The 15,934-nt window shown below is 47.3% G+C and overlaps 1 protein-coding gene across 1 annotated transcript in view; it reads left to right on the forward strand.

The window, feature by feature from the left end:
* The first annotated feature begins 238 nt into the window (after positions 1 to 238).
* GALNT18 (polypeptide N-acetylgalactosaminyltransferase 18) overlaps positions 239 to 15,934 on the forward strand; it is a 351,350-nt gene continuing 335,654 nt past the window's right edge. Inside the window, exon 1 of the mRNA XM_060606015.3 lies at positions 239 to 941. Coding sequence (XP_060461998.1) covers positions 707 to 941 — 235 coding nt within the window. The 5' untranslated portion in view covers positions 239 to 706. The remainder of the gene's footprint in view (positions 942 to 15,934) is intronic.

Consider the following 15,934-nt stretch of genomic DNA (forward strand, 5'->3'; position numbering starts at 1 on the left):
TGAGGCTGGCGGCGCGCCTCTCCGGGAGCCTCGAGGCTGGGGCAGCCCGCGCAGACGCTGGTGGAAGCTCAGGCGCGTCCCTGGAGGGCGGGAGCCAGGGGCGGCCAGCAGGTGGGGCCCGGGGGCCGGACTCCGCCCGGCGCGCCCTCCCTGTTGGTCCGCGGCAGCGCAGCACCGGCCCCTCTCCCGAGCCGGAGCGCGATTGGTGGCGGCGCTTGTCGCTCGGAGGGGGCCGGGCCGCTCTGCTCCGCTGCTTTCCCCGCCGCCGCTGCTGCCGCCGCCGCCGCCGTCGCCGTCCTTCCAGCAGCGCGGGCCGGTCGGACCGCCCAGGCACCCCGCGCTGGCGATGGGAAACGGCGCGGCCGTGGACCCAGGTTGTGGCAAAGTTTCCCCGACGCGCGTATCCGGGCGCGCGGCTGCCGGCCACCCGTGACCGCTTCCAGAAGGGCTAGGAGATTTTTAATTTGGAAAAAATCCACCTCGTTTCCTTTGTCAAGCTCTCTCTCCGGGTGGCCAGCGGCGGGAGCTCCAAACTTGGGCACGGCGGCTCCACCGCAAGCAGCTCCGGCTGTAGGAGGACCTTGGGACTCAGGTGCTCGGGCGCCCAGCGGCCCGGGGCGGGCGAGGGGGTGTGCGCGCGCGGGGGAGTGCCGGCGCGCGGCGAGGAGGGTCCCCCGGGAGCTCTATATGGAGGAAGGAGCCCAGAATGGTGTGCACCAGGAAGACCAAAACTTTGGTGTCCACTTGCGTGATCCTGAGCGGCATGACCAACATCATATGTCTGCTCTACGTGGGCTGGGTCACCAACTACATCGCCAGCGTGTATGTGCGGGGGCAGGAGCCGGCGCCTGACAAGAAGCTGGAGGAAGACAAAGGGGACACCCTGAAGATTATTGAACGGCTAGACCACCTGGAGAATGTCATCAAGCAGCATATCCAAGGTACGGGCGCCCCGGGAAACTTGGGCCGCTCACCAGGCCCCGGAGTGCCCAGCGAAGCGCCGGGTGCGCTGGGGCGGGTGCGCATGTAGCCGGTAGCTGCGGGGTCTGAGGCCGCAGAAGCTTGGGGGGCTGGGTGTGCGCTCTTGCCTGCGTGGGGGACCCTCGCTGTCTGCGGCGGTGCGCGCTTCTCCAGGGCACACGTGTGTGCGCGGGGCTCCACGCGCGGGTGTGTGCAGCTCACTGGCGGTGTGGGGGCGCGCTGCGCACGTGTCCAAATGTGCCCGAGACTCCGGGCTGGTTGCTCGCCGGCTCTCGGGATCGCACACAGGTCCGGCTCAGAGTGTGTACGTGCATGTTTGTGTGTGTACAAGAGAGAGCGGGCGCGGGCAGTCGAGCTCATTTGGTCCCTTGTAAGGGCCCACGGCGAGATGCTCGCGCGGCCCCAGCCTTTGGCATTTAGAACCCACAGGCTGCGGGACAAGCCTGGACTAGGAAGATTGCGTAGACCCAGCCCCAGCCCTGCTGTGCGCCGGTCCGTAGGCGCACAGGTCCGTTGGACCTGTAGGGGAAATCTGTGGCTGGGGTTGCCGCTTAAACCTATAGCGGTGCCCACCCCCACCACAACCAGCGGGTCCAGGACCCTCTCCAGGAGCAGGTGTCGACTCGTGGAAGAAGCACGGGAGCCTGGAGCTCAGTCCACTGCGGTGGCGCCTCCGCCCAGGACCGAGAGAATCCCCCCTGGGCTGCACCTTCCCCGCGGGGCCGGGCGAAAGCCGTTGCCTCCGGTAGCTCCACTCCCAGGCCCAGGGCATTCCCAGGCCCAGGGAGCGGTTGGGGCGGAGCAGACAGACTCTCGCGGAGTGGTTCTTGAGTCTAAGGCTGCACGAGGTGGTTGCCCTCCATCTAGGCCAGGGCTGGGGTCAAGGGGAGGATGGCGTATGGGAGCCCTCCCGATGCAACCCTGTGCGATGTACTGTCAGAGGCAGGGGATGGAGAGCTCCCGGCTCCGCGGGGCACTGGTACTGGGTGTGCACACACGCGCGCGTCTCACCCGTTCACACTTCTCTTTTCGTCACCTCCCCACTTCCCCTGCTTTCTACCAGCGTGTGAGCTTCTGAAGGGCAGGGAACCTTGTTCACCTATAAACCTGGCAGGCCATGCAGACTCTGGGTCCACTACCTAGCAGATCTTGTCAAATATCTAGCTGATGGAAGGCTTTCTCCCCCAGGAGCACTTTCTTTTGTTTACACGTGGGCGTCTGCACCTGCTGCCCCTGCCAGGGTAGAGATAGGCGCTGTGTCCACATTTCCCATGGTAACCCCACATGTCCAGAATAGTTCCTTCCCAGGGGAGGTCCAGGTGAGTGCAGGAGAGGTGTACATATCCCTTGTGCTTTCTAACTAATGACTTCAAAACAAGCTCATGGCTTAGGGACACTTCCCTCGAAAGGAGACTGTTGACAGCTTCTCCTTCATACCTACCTCTGCCTCTCAAACTGGAACTGGGCTTAGCAGACCGATTTATCTATCTGATGGCCCCTGTTGCTGCTGTTTCTTACCTTTTCCATCCTGTAGGTTTGGACTGAAAATTAATCAGCAATAGAAGTACAGTGCTTGCCCCAGGGTGTTTCAGACTGTTCCCAGGGAGACACAAGGCCATACCTTACTTTGACGTTTCCAGTTTGCCCACAGGTTTTGAGAGATTTTCATTCACAGATTCCGCGTGAGTGTGTGTATATATATTCCTGAAAAATGATTCTCTTGTGCTTTCCAGTCTGCTCAGGGAGGAGGTGAGCAAGGTACTGCTTTGGGAAGCAGTGAGGAGACATTGTTAACCCATGAGCTCATCACAGAGTAGCCCCTATCATATTGAATGTGGACCATGTCACACGATTTATAAGGCTCTACATGAAAGTGAGTGCAGTTTTAAAGCTGAAAGGAGCCTTTGTGATTTTGTTCCCAGGAAACCTTATAACTATACATTGTTCGGAACTTTTAAATATATACCTGAAAAAATTGGGAGAGATGGGAAGCAAAGAGAGAACAGGATTCTTAAAACATACGTTGGTCTGGTTCTCTTGGGTATGTGCCCTGACTGTATATTAGGACTCCTGTGGATATTCAGAAATGACCAGGTTCTCAGGACAGAAAGGCGGAAGCCACAGGCTCTAGAGGGTGGGGAAGTGTCAGTGACTTGGGGAAGGCTAGATGGGAGACAGGTAGAGAGTGGAGGTGACTTGGTTGGCTGCGCCGTGATAGGGTAGTGTGACCAGTGACAGCCCTCCCAGTGGCCCCGGAGCCATCCAGAGCTAGGATTCAGGGGATTAAGTGAATTTAGAGATCTATGTTTAAGAGGCCTGCAAAGTTTGGGACTGGCCAAGTGCAACTCTTTGGAGGCAGAGGGTAGGGAAGGACAGTCAGACCCTGGTACTCAGTGATATAGACCGTTCATGTGTATTCCACTGTTAAGTTTCCTCCAGTTAATACAGCCTTTTGAGCAATCCAGCTTACTGTGCTGAGCTGAGGGAGAGGAGAATAAGGGGTAATGATAATGGCTGAAAATTATATAGCGCCCATTATGTGCCAGGCACTATTCCAAGGGCTTTATGTATATTGACTAATTTAATCATCACAACCCTGTAAAATAGGTAGTATTAACTCCATTTTACAGACAGAGATAAAGACTTGCCTGGGTCACATTACTGATACATGGGAGTTCAGGGATTTAAACCCAGCCCATCTGGCTTCAGGGTCTGTGTTCTTCACCACATACTGTACTGTCTCCTTAGAGGGCCAGCAGCTCACAGGGGAAACAGCGATCCCCTGGAGTTACTTGATGATGGAAGAGGGCGTCAGAGTTAGAGACCTCAGAAGATGCCCAAGGAATGATGAAGTCAGAACCTGCCCACGTTGAGACTCTTCCATAGGTAAACTCAGGAAGCTCTGGGTTTTGTTTTATTTTATGTTGAGAGACAGAGGTTACTTTCACTTAAAAAGTGTTGGTGGAATACCCAGGACAGTTCCTGGCACATTCTGTAGAGCGTAGGTGTTGGATAGATGAATGGATGAATGAATGAGTGTATAATGTGGATGCCCAGTGCACCGGTTAGTCATTTATGAAAGCGTTTCCATTCTCAAATGAATGTTTTGCTTTGGAGCCTTGCTCAGGCTTCTTTTTGCTTTGGAAGGAAAGTTGTCCCGGAAACTGCAAATGTCACAAAATGTTCTGCAGAATGTGTCATAGGCCTTGCAATTAGAAGAGGCTTTGGAGCATCACCCTAGAGGTCTGTTCTAGTCATGACTGAAAAGTTTATTTTCCTCTTGGGGTTGCAGTGATATTTCATTTTAATTTGTTTTCTGATTGAATGATTTAATTAGATGGTGTTTGGGAATCTCTTGGGAATGTAAATTGCAGTTTTGAAAAAAAATTTTTTTTTCAAATAGTTGGTAAACGAGAGGGTGGATAGCTCCAGATTTCAAAAATAGCATCCTGTTGGGCTGGAGATAAGTGTTCGTACAGGTTCACTCTTCGGAGGAGAAAGATGGGATTGCTGGACGTGGTGAGGCGGATGAAGCAGAGGGTGTGTTGAAGGCAGCTTGTGTTTTGGAGAGCTTGGAACCTACTCAGTGTTGGTTCCTGTCTTATTTTGGAAGTCCCGTAGAAACTGAAACAGCTTTCTCCTTATCTTTTTCCTTCCTTCCTTCCTTCCTTCCTTCCTTCCTTCCTTCCTTCCTTCCTTCTTTTTTTAATGTTTATTTACTTTTGAGAGAGAGACAGAGTGTGAGTGGGGGAGGGACAGGGAGAGAGGGACACAGAATCCGAAGCAGGCTCCAGGCTCGTGCTGTCAGCTCAGAGCCTGATGTGGGTCTCGAACTCATGAACTGTGAGTTCATGACCTGAGCTGACATCAGATGCTTAATCGACTGAGCCACCCAGGCGCCCCTCCTTTTCTTGATTAGTATCTTTTTGAATCTGTAAAAGAATGTGCCAATATTAAAGAAAATAATTAAAAATGTATAAAATTGCCTTTAATTCATTTTACTTTAACACATCTATTTTGCATTTGAGCCTTCCCTTCTAACTTTTCCCATCTGCCTCCATATTTAAAAAAAAAGGTGTAGTCATGGTTTGCATGTAATTTCATATTTCACCTTTTTTCAGCTTGTTTTTTGTTAGAAGTATTTTTTCATGTTTGCTACATAGTATATTGATTCAGTCTTTATTTATTGGAGATCTAATATGTGCCAGGTAGCACAGTGGAGAGGTGACATTGGATATGGCAGTAAATCAAGACACTCCCGGACCCTGCCACTGTGGACTTGTTTTTAAAGAACAATAGATTCCCTCTTATTCAATACAGTTGGGCTTTAAGGTAGTTAATTGAAAAACTGAGTAAAGAAGAGAATAAAACAAAATAGTGCATATCTGCATTAAGTATTTTATTTTCATTTTATTTTTGAATATTTTGTACATTCATTTGCCAGCCTTTTGATGTTAAGGCCAAGGCTCATCATTGGGCGGGACGGCGCGGGCCTTTCTGATCTTCTTCCTTGCATAAGCCACTTACATAATGTGCTGTTTTACAAAGACTGATCTCTACTTCTGTTTCCTTTAAAATTCATTGAGAACTTGAAGATGCTTATGAAGCAGCCTCTGTGTAGTAGCCTGAATTTCTACGACTTTTGCCTCATCCTTCGCAGTGATTTTGCTCACATGCAATTTGAGTGCTATTTCAGTGACTAGCTTTATAAAGTCTTTGCAAAGCAGTTAAATTAATTTTCTTAGAAACAACAGCTCTCATCTTTTTAGCAGTCATATTCCATTGGTTTCCAGAATATGTAATTAAATTAAATTATTCTGTTACAATGACAAGTACCAAAGGTAAAAACACATTTGGGAACAAACCCAGAGGACTGTTGGTAGCCAAACAACTCAGCCCTGAGCTGGAGATGTGAGTGGGGGCGGGAGAGAAAAGCTGACACAGAAGGACAAAGGCATCCTGGGGCTGGTTTCCCAGGGGGATTGAAAGCATGCTTCATTAGGAGAGGTGACAAAGCGGAGGGTTCTTAAAGAGAACTTGTACTGTATTTTTAATGACTGCATAATATTCCACCATCGGTATAACCATTATTGATTTAACGACTTCCCCATTACAGAACATTGGCTTTTCCACTACAATTAATGCAGAAATGAACATATCCACCTCATTTTTCTTCTTTTCAACTATCTTTAAGGATCTATTTCCAGATGTGCGATTACTACGGACTCCAAGAGTAGGAATAGTTTAATGAACGATTGTTGTTAAAATCTTGCTACACAGCCACTTGCAATGTATTCTTGTACCAGTTTCATGGAACCTGGCCAGCATTGGTGGTATCATTTAACTTTTTCTGGGCAAAGGTAATCACTGTTAAGTGTTCTTTTGATTTGTACTCCTATGATTACTGTAGAAGTTAATAACTGCCCCCCTCCCCACCTACCCCTGTTACTTTCACCTTGTATTAGTGTCTTTTGCCAGTTTTTCTCTTGGGATATCAGTTTTTGTGATTTGTATATTATATATATGTATGGTATATTTACATAGATCACTAGTTATACACACACACACACACACACACACACACACACACACACGGCCTGTATTCTATATTATGTACATTTTTTTTGCTTTACATAGATGACTTAGGGAAGTAGTTTTCATACTGTGGCCCCAAGCAGCCCCAAGCTTCTGGAAGGTTGGATCTAGGACCTGACAAATAAAAGGGTCAACTGAAGTCTCCTGGACCCCTCCTGCACCCACATGCTCTCCTCCTCGCAGCCAGTGTATCTCCTCCTTCACATGCCTTATATTTGGTGTTCTATAGAATGTTTTATTTTTTAAAAGGCTGTGATTTTTTTTTTTTTTTAAAGAAAAGGTTGAAAATCACTGTTTTGGGAGAAAAAGGCCTGACTATTACATTTTTGTGACGGATGATGGTAGCATAAAGAATTCAAGAGAGTAAACACATCTGAAAGGAAATTGAATTCCTGGGTAGTGTTTTTATAATATCTATTTACCCTTCTGAATACCATGATTAATAATGTATTACATTATATGACTAATTTCTAAATCCATTATCTTACTTCAGTGAGTCAAGATCATCCCAACAATGGGAGAAATGGATTATTAACTGCTTTTTGTTTCCTAAAAGTTTGTTAGGCATATTCTATGCATATTAATGTATATTAGGTCACTAAAAACAGGTTGCTTGCTCTGATTACAAACCATTTGTGGTCCCTAAAAGTCAGAAAATGTCCTAGGTTTGGATGTGGGGAGATTTTTTTTTTGTCCCTTGTAGCTTTTGGATGTCACCTAGAATTGGCTGGTGTCCTTCTCATCTGATCCCTGACTTGGCATGGTTGTGAAGAAGAGGATATGATGTTTTCTGAGTGCTTGTGGAGTTTAGTTGAGGAAAGGGTGTCATTTAAATAGTAAAGCTAGGGGCGCCTGGGTGGCGCAGTCGGTTAAGCGTCCGACTTCAGCCAGGTCACGATCTCGCGGTCCGTGAGTTCGAGCCCCGCGTCAGGCTCTGGGCTGATGGCTCGGAGCCTGGAGCCTGTTTCCGATTCTGTGTCTCCCTCTCTCTCTGCCCCTCCCCCGTTCATGCTCTGTCTCTCTCTGTCCCAAAAATAAATAAAAAACGTTGAAAAAAAAATAAATAGTAAAGCTATTTTTCCTTCGGAATGAACTATGGCGTGTGAAATTATATTAGTAACAGTGATTGATATTTTGAGAGTGCAAGAGCAGGATTTAGAAGTTGGGCCCAATTACCTTTATTAATAGCCCCAGACCGCATCTTCATGGAGTCGGGAAACCTTGCCAAAGAATACAACTTTTTTCCCATGGCCAAAGAATTCTCATTTTTATCCACAAGTGTGTAGGCTGTAAAATAAATGAATTCCACATTCTTTCCCACTCACTCGACATAAATTGTTATTTGCCCTTGATAAGTAGGTTGATGTAGAATCTCAAGGAGAATTCAGAATGAAATGTGGGAGAACCACAGTCTGGTTTCCTGGTCTGTGAGGGCCTTGAAGGTCAGCTGCAGTCACTTGGGCTATGCCGGTCTGTGTTTTTCCAAAGGTATTTATAGGATTCAGAGCCACATACAAGGTTACTGGACCACCTTCATTACCATCCTGTAGAATTTCTGACTTCACTTCACTTGGGAAGCCAAATGCCTTGGGGCCATTGCCTTTTGGAGGCTTGAGGGTCTCTTTAGGATTGTTGCCCTTTTTCATTACTTGGGTCCTGTCCAGGAGTCTAGGAGAGATGGCTGCCCTGTGGAGAAGCATATAGGAAGGCAGTCTAGTAGGAGGTGATGCTGCGCAGAAGGTTCTTTGTGGGAAGCACCAGGCTGAATGAGTGATGAATGTGGCCAGAAGGCAGTAAGATGGGATTTGGGAAGAAAGAGGATCACACATAAAGACGGAGGGGCAGAAACCCATAAATGTGAGACGGGCAACCGCAACAGAGTGCAAGGGGTAGAGGGGGCTAGGTCTGCTGGTTCATGATCCAGATGAAATGAGTGTTGCCCTCACTTTTCATGCTGGCCTTGAATGTCTCTCCGGCGCTGGGAGTCCTTGAGTTGGGTAGAGATTTGATTATTCCATGGTGCCTACAATTGCCAGCTTATCAAATCTCAGTCTGCCTTTGGGGGTGGAGCAGCTCCGTTCCACAATGCAGTGGGTGAGTATGGAAGCGCTGAATGTTTTCCTTCTCCTCACACGCATGCCTTCACATGCAGGGCACACGCCCCAGGGTGGGGCCAGGATGGCGCATGTCCCTACACAGTGCACGCATTCTCACTCTGTCCTTTTTCCTCCCACTTGAGAAGCGGATTAGTATGCAAGAGAATGTGATAACCTTGAAATCCCTTCAACTTACTAGTTAAACCTAATCATTTGTATGTTTTGGTATTTTAGTTATTGTTAACGACCAACCACTGTACAACTGTTCCAATCTAAAATTTGTTGTAGTAATCGGGAACAACTGCTGTCCTGGAGTCCTATTTGTGGGGCTGTGTACTTTTTATGGACCCAGCTGAGTGCAGCCAACTGGAACTTTAAGCAAGAGGATTCCTGATTATATGAACACTAACGCTTGGGTAGTTTTGCTGGCTACACGATTATGTCTTTTTCTTTTCTTTTAAAAATTTTTTTTGTAATGTTTGTGTATTTTTGAGAGAGAGATGGAATTCGAGTCAGGGAGGGAGAGAGAGAGAGAGACAGAATATGAAGCAGGCTCCAGGCTCTGAGCTCTCAGCACAGAGCACGTGGGGCTCGAACTCACAAACCGCGAGATCATGACCTGAGCCGAAGGCAGGTGCTTAACCGACTGAGCCACCCAGGGGCTCCTCCTCCCCCCTTCCCGCACCTCCCACCGACTACAGGATTATGGACTAAAATATATTGCTAGGACAAATCGTCCCAGTGGGTATGGGGTTCTGATGTAGCTCTTTCACTGCCCATCATTCACCATCAGTTTTGTGAAGACTTGCTTTTCAGAGATGAAACTGCCTTTAATGAAGCTTTGTGAAAGTCCTAAGTGTGCAGTCCCAATGAGACTGTGACAGGCTCTCCGTATGAGGCCACTGGTGAAATGGTGTTAGAGCCAGCAGATGGTTCTTTGGGCTACGTTTTGTTACTGCTTCTCTTCAGGAGTTCACAAAGTACTGTGTTTGGGAAGATCCAGAAGAGTGGTATCTGCACCCCTCTCCTTGGGACAGATGAGAACAATGAAAAATGATGTCTGAAGAGGAGGCTTAGGGCCACCTCTTTAGAATAGCCATTGTCCAGAGTTTAAGACAGAGGTGTAGCCCTGTTTAAGATTGCTGAGTATTGCATTTTAAGCCCTGGTGACTTGTTTGCTTAGCCCATCCATCTCTGTGTCCTGGGATGGACTTTTTTTTTTTTTTAATTTTTTTTAACTTTTTTTTTTTTATTATTTATTTTTGAGACAGGGAGAGACAGAGCATGAACAGCGGAGGGTCAGAGAGAGGGAGATACAGAATCTGAAACAGGCTCCAGGCTCTGAGCTGTCAGCACAGAGCCCGACGCGGGGCTCGAACTCATGGACCGCGAGATCATGACCTGAGCTGAGGCCGGACGCTTAACCGACGGAGCCACCCAGGCGCCCCTGGGATGGACCTTTAAAGGCCATTGAGATCCCAGAGAAATGGGAAGGTAATTCAGGGACCTGGGCAGGACAGGATTTGAATCCTGGACCCATAAGTGTCAGGCTAATAGCCTCTGGGACTTTAGGAGAACAGTACCAAAATTGCTTGAGCCAATGAATATAAGAGTAAGAAAGCTAAGAGGGGATTTGAAGCTTCAGAAGTGACAAATGAGAATCCTAGCCAAACCCTTGGCTTATTTTAAGAGCAACAGGCATATCAAGTATTGAAGACTGATTATATCAGGAGGCACGGAGAAAGAGAACTCCTGTGTGGCAAGGACTGGACTAGATGCTGTCCATGCGAGGTTGCTTTTTACCTTTGCAACGTGGACGGAGAGTTTTAGAGGTGAGGACAGTTAGACATAGACACTTAGAGAGTTTGCCCAAGGTCACACACTGGTACGTGGTGGAGACAAGAAGGGAACTTTCTAACATATATGCTCCCTACACAAGAAAAAGAAAAAGGTGAAAATCACAGAGAGAAGACCAGGAGATCATTCTGTTGGAGACTGTGTTCAAGTGTAAGCTCAGAGGCCTCAGGGCAAGTGGGGGACTGGTGGGGGTGGGGTGCCAGGCAGGTGGCTTGGTCTGTCCTTATGTAGGTGAGGAGCCTCGAGGTTGGGTGTCAGAGGCGGAGTCCTTGCTCTGGAAGGGTGAGCAAGCTGCTGCTCCGGAAGCTGTGGAGAGCCCTCTCTCTTGGATCATTGTGGAACATCATAAGCCCCCAGGAACTTGTCCTGCAGGACAAGCAGAAGGTGCCCGAGGCAAGCTAGAGCTCATTCCAATTCCACGTGGGACTAGAGAGCACTCACTGTGTGCCAGGCGCTATGCTGAGTGCTTTCCTGTCCATTGACAGAGTCGTGTGTCTTCTGGGGTGATCAACTTGTCCCATTTGCCCAAGACTTTCCCTGGGCATTGTTTTGTTTTTTAATTAATTTATTTATTTTGAGAGTGAGAGAGCATGAGTGCGTGTGAGTGGGGGAGGGGCGGGGGGGAGAGAGAGAGAGAGAGAGAGTGATAAAGAGAATCCCAAGCAGACTCCTCTGTCAGTGTAGAGCCTGAATGCAGGGCTCGAACTCACAAACAGTGAGATCATGACCTGAGCTCACATCAAGAGTCAAAATGCTTAATGGACCGAGCCACCCAGGTGCCCTAGGACTTTCCCTATTTTAAAACTGTAGTTCCTGGCTCCAAGGAAGCCCCTTGAACCCGGGAAAACCTGGATGGTTGGTCATCCTTATCTTCTCACACTGTTAAATTCTGTTTAATGGCAGCTCCTAGCATCAGGGCAAAAATAGCCCTTGTGATTACACCCTATCTGTGTCTTCTGGTCTCTGCTCTTGAACGTTGACTTTGTCCAAGAGTAGTAAAGAGGACAGTGAGGGTCCCAGCAGCCCCTGCCCCATTCTCTCTGCCCACACAGGCTGCCTCCTCTCTCCTTTGTTATTCCTCCCGCCTTGGCACTCTGTTTTTTAGCTGTCTGAGCCTCTCAGAATTTGGAAAGGAAAAAACAATTGCTGTAAAGGAAAGCTCTAATAAAGTGGTTTGGGCACAAAACATCAGCAGCTGTTTATTTGCCCAAAACAGTAGGAGTCTGTATTAATAACCTTGTGAGTTATATGCTGGGAAGTTAAAAGTAAGCAAAAATCTTACTTGAGACCCGCAAATGTGCCTTTATTCCTTTATTGAACTAATCTCTCTTCCTGTTTATGCTGGTGACATTTTCTATTATCCATGTGGAAGATCCTTCTTGATATTCTGCTCCAGATTTATTTAGCTCTGCCTTGGTTAGGGTCCCAGAGCTGAGGGGTTTTCTGGTTTCTTTTTATTGCAGTTATGATGCTTGGTGTTTATGTGGTTCCCACCTCAAAGGATCTTGACCAACGGGACAGGCGTTGTCTAATTAATCATCATAATATTTCCCTGATGGGACGGAAGGAGCCACGGAGGAAAGGGGGGGGTTGGTGGTATATGTGTGGGAGAGGCTTTAGACCTGCCTCTCAGTTCAAGGGCTTGGAACAGTGAGTCTTTTAACATTTTGGTTTCTTCCACATCTAAATCTCAGCTTAATAATAAACTGATCCTCTGATTTGCTTTATTTTCTAAAAGACTGTTTGGAGGAAAGTATACATTGTAGGGATTATGATGTAGACCCTCCAAGTCTATAATTGGGCTGGGCTTTTTTAAAAAATTTTAATGTTTATTTATCTTAGAGAGAGAGAGAGAGAGAGAGAGAGAGAGAGAGAGAGAGAGAATCCAAAGCAGGCTCCAGGCTCTGAGCTGTCAGCACAGAGCCCAATGTGGGGCTCGAACCCACAAACTGTGAGATCACGACCTGAGCTGAAGTCAGATGCTTAACTGACTGAGCCACCCAGGTGCCTGGGCCAGGTTTTTAAAAAAATATTTTACTAGAATCTGGAGATTTATATTCGAGGGGAAATGTAATGGAAAGTGGATACAAGAGACTTTTATCAAAGATTCAGAAGTTGGAAAAAGAAACCAGTGAGGAAGTGTTGTAGAAATAGGCCCGAAGTTGTCTGGAGAAGAGATGGGAGGAAGAAGAGAATTAATGTTTGTTGAGCATCTCTTGCGTGCTAAATGCTTTGCATGTGTTACATCACTTTAACCTTGTAAGGAACCTTGTGGGATGCTGTTAGTGCCATTTTACAGATGAGGAAATCCAGGCTCAGCAACTGTAGTTAACTTGTCCAAGATTATGTGCTTACTAAGAGGTAAAACCCCATTACTTTGCTAAGCCCCTTAGTAACAGGTCAGGGATCCTCTTGTTTTTCTGCTGTAGCGATGCTGATCAAGAGAAAGCAAGCTTATCCCTTACTTTCAGCAGAAAGTTTGCAGATGAGACTGGAAGAAAGATTCATGACAGAAGCGAGGCCTTGAGATGGGTTACCAAGTGGCTGTTTTGTTGGTATCCTTCCCTGGAGACACAAGAGGATGCCTGTGCCAGGAGCTGGCCGGGACTGAGCACTCAGGAAAGCTGAAAGAGGCTCCAGGGCATGGCCCTTTGAAGCCAACAGTATCATTTTTTTCAGGAGAGGACTTAGTGTGAGCAAGCCCATCTCCTCCACTCACTCAGACCTAAGGTTTTTGGGGGTCCTCCAGGCTCAGGGAATGGGGTCGGGTGGGGGACCATGGAAGGGACTGGTGCACACAAAAGAAACAGCAGACATGTCCGAGTTTGCCAGGAACTTCCCATTTAATTGAGGAAATGGAATATTCAGGTAAAGTGGATATAACGGTGGGCCCCCAGCTCTGTGGGAAGATATAGGAGGTGGACTCCAAGGCTGGCATTAGTTTGGATCCTGGCAGGGTGCCAGCAGTTGGGGGTGGGGCATGAGATGGTTGGGAGAAACTACAGACCTGCTTCCAAGTTCCTATTCTTCCCCAATATGACTGGGAATTTGACAGTGACCTGATACGTACTCCTGCTTTCTGTTGGTCACATGCTCAGATCCTTCCCTTCCATCATCCAACCAGCATTTATTGAGTGCCTAGCAAGTGCTGAGGGTACATCAGTGGAACAAAGACAAAAATATAAAGGAGTTGTAATTAAATGAGATGATCAGGAGCTGTCCTGTCAGCAAGGACTTGAAGAAAGTTAGGTGTGAACTCTGCCTGGGGGAAGAGATTTCGAGGTGGAGGGAACAGTGTAAAGGCCCTGGGGTAGGAATGTGCCTGGTGTGTTTGAGGAACCGTGGGTTAGCTAGTGTGGCCAGAGCAGAGTGATTATGGAAGAAAGGGTTGGGGGATGAGGCCAGAGAAGTGCTGGCTGGGGAGCAGATTGTGCAGGCCTTGGAGGCCACTGTGGGAGAAATGGGGAGCTATGGGTAGGGGTTAGCAGAGAAGCCCAGCTTTTAAAGGCATCAATCCAGGCTGTTCTGTGGCTACTCCCTGAGCACTCTGCAAGGGCTTGACTCTGTGCCAGGCATGTCAGGAGATGAAAAAATATATAGGACATGGTTCTTTCCTTTAAGAAGCTCATAATCAGGCCTAGAAGACAATACAAGAAACCGCTGAAGATCTTTTGCAAGCTAACTAGTGTAATGAGGGTTAAAATTGAATTCTAGAAGAGTGCATCATCAGAACGGACTTCCTAGAGGAACTGGGGCTTATGACACATCTCGGAAGAATGAGGAGGATTAAGAGGAATGGAGCAGGGAAGATTTGGAGAGGGTAAGCTCAGATCTTAACCAGCAGTTACCTGCGCCTCTCATTTAATGTGGGGAAAAGCATGCAGGCAATCGGTGGCTGGAATCGGCGCTGCTGTTTTCAGGGTGGGTGACCTTGGGCAAGTCTCTTCGCTGTCCTGTGCCTCAGTTTCCCCAGTTGTAGAAAGGAGGGCGGTTGCTCCATAAACACTGTGGGATCGTTGTGCTGATGAAATGAGATGCCATGCGGGAAAGCACCCCCACCCTGCCTGTCATGGAGCAGGCATAGGGGCAGGAAGCACATTCTTTTCTTCAGGCTTCCTTCTTTCCCTCTTTCCTTCATTTCCACTATCTTTCCTTCTTGGAGCTCACATAGAAAACACGATCAGGAATGTATTTTCTGGTTGTAATGCCTAGAATAGCAGATTTGAAGCCCATTTCAGTGCCATTAGACATGATGTGTGTGCTAAGACTTCCCCAGTTACATCTAGCCTGAGAAGGTCAGTAGTGAGATGAGAGGGGAGCCTGAACTAATGCTAATACTCAAGTGTCTCCGTCTGACTTGCCTACTTCTCTGAAATTCTAAGCCTGCCAGCCTGGGGACCTGCTCCTGTTTGTAGAGAAATATTTGTTTTGTAAAACCCACTTGGCATTGCAGTGGGCAGCAGACCATGTCAGGAATGTGCTATGTTTGTAGGAAGCTTGGCTGGTGGGAGAATTATGCAAGGTGCCCAGTTACCTGGTCAGAGTCTCATTTCCCCAGTGATGGATGGGAAGGACTCTCCCCGATGACGGAAGGAGAGTCTCCTTAAGGAGAGACTTGGGTTTTTGTGTGTGTGTGTTTTGACCTGCTGACAGAATTGCAGTCACGTCAGCCTATCTTCCCGCCAGGGTGAATTTGATTTAATTCAAAGCAACGTGACTTATAATTTCGATTGCAGGCAGGAAGGTGTGATTTAAGACAATTGTCAGGGAGACTCAATTTAATCTTTTCTTTCTGCCCCCTCTACAAAATGTGTATTTTGTTGTGTGATATAATTTTAATATACATTCTTTACAACTCAGGATAGATGTAGTTTCACATCAGGAAGCTCCACTCTACATTTTTTTTTCTGTTAGTACTTAACTATTTAAAGTGCTTGTGAAGAAGATTATAATGACAGCAGAAAACTGAGGGATGGTTTTGCTTTCTTACTAGAGAGAATTGTAATAAATAACTATGAAACCTCCTGGGCGATTGCCATTTCTTGATTAGCAGGGAGTGTTTGGGTCACAGAAAAATAATTGTTGTATTTACCTAAAACTGTACAGTTGTGAATCTTAAGTGTTTTTCAACAACATCCAGTTGTTTTTAGCAACACAGGCATAAGGATTTTTGAGTCTGTAATTACTTTCAAAGTACAGAAAGTTGCCTTGATTTTTATAAATTGAGAATTAAATGTCTTATTTCACCCTGGTCCATATTAGGAATGTATGGTATTGTTGTACAGCTCAGTGCAGCCCTTCCCTCTTTCCTCATCTATTAGCAAAGAAGGCTGAGATTTCTCAAGTTGTATCTCAGTTGGGAAAGCTCTAGCCTGGTAAAGATCTAGAAAGATCTTTACTTAGAA

Source organism: Panthera onca, chromosome D1, assembly GCF_046562875.1.
Source record: "Panthera onca isolate mPanOnc1 chromosome D1, mPanOnc1 haplotype 2, whole genome shotgun sequence".
Taxonomy (NCBI): Eukaryota; Metazoa; Chordata; class Mammalia; order Carnivora; family Felidae; genus Panthera; species Panthera onca.